We start from the raw sequence: 3,397 nt of genomic DNA, 5'->3' as shown, positions 1-3,397 counted from the left end.
TGGGGGAAAGTAAATAAAGAATGGAGAGCAGGGAAAGCTCACCATTACCTGCTCTCTATCTATTTTCTCCCTTCCCCCTGCCCTCCCAGAAGATCTCCCTTTCTTACCAGGCTCTCAGCAGGTCCAGGGAGGGTCCTGGGTGTGCAGCCCTCCCCCTTGCTTGCTGGGCTCTGGGAAGGAGGCATGAGGGTGCTTCCCTCCCAAGGCCAGGTGAGCAAGGCAGTGCATTCCATGCCAGCCTCAGGGAAGGAGACACAAGGCCACTGGGTGCATCTGACAGACCAGCAAAGAAGGTGCCCCCTTGTTTATCAGGCTGTGGGGAGGTCATGACAGGACTCTGGGAGCATCCCTGGGACCTCCTGCAAGCTTCCCAGAGCCTAGGGTGCCCCTCACCACCTTGTGGAGGGCAGTTCCAGGGGTTCTGGCCTTTGCACGATTTTTCCTTTGCACATGGACCCCCAGAGCTGAATCCTCAAATACTTAAGTGCCTGGCCAAGTGTACTTCCTAGAAATCCATATGTGCTCCAAAGGTGGACCACACCATTTTTTACTCCTTCCCATTGTGTATTGATTGATACTTTTCCCTTTCTAAAACCAATAAAGCGTCTCCCTTTTTTTCTTTCGAAACTTTGCCTTGTTTTCTTCTGTCTAGCTTCCCTCTTTCCTGAGGAGCATCTCCTTCAACAACAGTGCTGGGGACTTTGTATCTTTTGATGAGAATGGGGAATTGGCAGCTGGATTTGATGTTCTGAACTGGGTTACTTTCCCCAACCAAAGCTTCTCGCGAGTGAAAGTAGGAAAGATAGAACCACAGGAATCACACTATGTCCACTTCAGCATGGATGAAGAAGCCATCACATGGCACAAAACATTCAATCAGGTGGGAGTGGACTCTTGGTTCTTTTTTTTAAGGGAACAGTTTTATTAATATTAAGAATACAAATACAAGAATAAGGTCGGATATAAATAAAATTCTTATAGCAAGTTAACACATGAAGGGGTTGCTACAATAGAGTAAGCTCTCTTTCCAGGCTTACGTCACCTAAATGTAGGAGTAACGGTAAAGGTAGGTCAAGGGCTCCTGGGCAGTTAAGTCCAGTCAAAGGCAACTCTGGGCTTGGTGCTCATCTTGCTTTTCAGGCTGAGGGAGCCAAGTTTATCCGCATACAGCTTTCCGGGTCATGTGGCCAGCAGGACTAAACCACTTCTGGTGCAACAGGACACCATGATGGAAACTAGAACTCACAGAAATGCCGTTTACCTGCCCACTGCAGCAATAACTATTTATCGAATACAATTTATTCACCCATACCCCACCTTTCTAAATATGCCAAGTTATCATGTCTCTTTGGTTCAAACTGTGTTCTTTACCATGCAAAAGGGAGCTTCCTCTTCTCCTCTCTTTCTGGCTAGGTGCTGCCCCTTGGTTTGTGCAATGATCGGTGCCAGCCAGGCTACAGCCGGAAAAAGAAGGAGGGGCTGCCATTTTGTTGCTATGACTGTGCTTCATGTCCAGATGGGATGATTTCAAATCAAACGGGTAGGAGACATCGTCTGCTATTTTATACAATGCTTCCTAGTCTATTTAAACAGTTTCCCCTTATTAGCAGTTCAGTACTCCGAAACAGAACAGCAGTTGCACTCAGATCTGAAAGAAAGAACACAGAGAGTGGGGCAAACTAGAGCCACAACTTTAACCTTGACAAAGTAGATTTGTGGAAATAGGTGTGGATCATGTTCAGTGTACTCAGCCTGCTCCCCACCTGCCACAATTTGTGGAGTCAGTGAAGACTTGCCTAACCCTTCATCCCCATAGTTTCAGGGCTGAGAGCAAGAAACACAAAATCATATTGGGCTTCTCTCTTTTCAGTATAGATGACCGTTTGCTTTTCAATGGCACCATATTAACAGTCGTCAATACTTTGCTTCCTAAATTCCTGGTGATTTGATTGATAGCACCTATATGGTTTATGAAGAAAAAATACCCGTTGCATTTACTGGTTTTCATGTATCTCTAATTCTTGTTTCCAAATAATTAATGGCTCAGAATTGTGTTTTGGAGCAGAAGCAATATTTCTTTCAAAGGAAATTTGAAAGGCCATTGGAAATGGAAGAATCCATTTCATTACAAAGAAACATGCCAGAAGAAAAAGGTTGCTTTTTTTGATGGAACTCTTATATCATTCATTTGACTTTTTTTAGATATGGATTATTGTTTCCAATGCCAAGAAGGTCAATTTCCAAACAAGGACAGAGATCAATGCATTCCCAAGACCCACAATTTCCTTTCCTACTCAGAGCCTTTGGGATTCACATTAGCTGCCTTAGCTCTGCTCTTCGCTCTGGTCACAGCCTTGGTCCTTGGCGTCTTCTCTAAGAACGGGGACACTCCCATTGTCAAAGCCAACAACCGGGACCTCACCTACACTCTGCTCCTTGCCCTCTTGCTCTGCTTCCTCTGCTCCTTGCTCTTCATTGGCCAGCCTCACCCAGTGAGCTGCTCTTTACGACAAACGGCCTTTGGCATCATCTTCTCCATTGCGGTGTCTTGTGTCTTGGCAAAAACCATCACGGTGGTTCTGGCCTTCATGGCCACCAAACCAGGATCCAGGATGAGGAAATGGGTGGGTAAATCTCTGGCCAACTCTGTTCTTCTGGGTTGCTGCTCACTTCAAGCCAGTATTTGTGCTGTTTGGCTCTGTACGGCTCCTCCCTTCCCAGATGTGGACATGAACTCTCTGGCGGAGGAAATCATCCTGGAATGCAATGAAGGCTCTGCCCCCATGTTTTATTGTGTCCTGGGGTACCTGGGATTCCTGGCCATGGTCAGCTTCACGGTGGCTTTCCTGGCCAGGAAGTTGCCAGACAGTTTCAACGAAGCCAAGTTCATCACTTTCAGCATGTTGGTGTTCTGCAGCGTTTGGCTGTCCTTTGTTCCTTCTTATCTGAGCACCAAAGGAAAGCAGATGGTGGCTGTGGAGATCTTCTGCATCTTGGCCTCCAGTGCAGGCTTGCTCGCTTGCATCTTCTTCCCCAAATTGTACATAATCATTCTGAGGCCCAATTTGAACAGCAAAGACCACTTGATTCTGAGGAGCAAATAGGAGTCAACTTGCGCTGATGGCTTTAGTTGTTGCATTATTAGAAAATGCAGACATTTATTGGAATAAAACTGGCCAAGGAAATCCCTTGTGTGTCCCAATTCTTATCTTTTTCATACTCTGTGTTTTACCCCTCTCTGGTCATTGTCTGTTGTCTATGCTCAGAGTGCTTCCCACAGAAATCTAAGTTTAAACACAGTAATACATAAAAACATTGGGAGAACTTGCTGGATCCGGTCCATGGAGCATCTAGTCCAGAAGTCTGTTCTCACAGAGGCCAACCAGAAATCATTAAT

At 45.9% G+C, this 3,397-nt stretch overlaps 1 protein-coding gene across 1 annotated transcript; it reads left to right on the top strand.

Moving 5' to 3' along the window:
* Positions 1 to 760: 760 nt before the first annotated feature.
* Positions 761 to 3,104, top strand: LOC128401971 (vomeronasal type-2 receptor 26-like; the record flags this gene model as incomplete). The annotated part of the gene is made up of 3 exons (XM_053365653.1): positions 761 to 880; positions 1,414 to 1,540; positions 2,203 to 3,104. Coding segments are annotated over 3 exons (1,149 nt in total), but the record flags the coding sequence as incomplete, so codon positions are not given.
* Positions 3,105 to 3,397: the final 293 nt, after the last annotated feature.

Source organism: Podarcis raffonei, chromosome 14, assembly GCF_027172205.1.
Source record: "Podarcis raffonei isolate rPodRaf1 chromosome 14, rPodRaf1.pri, whole genome shotgun sequence".
NCBI lineage: Eukaryota > Metazoa > Chordata > Lepidosauria > Squamata > Lacertidae > Podarcis > Podarcis raffonei.
Note: the sequence above shows the minus strand (reverse complement) of the source record. Positions and strands in the feature narration are given on the sequence as shown.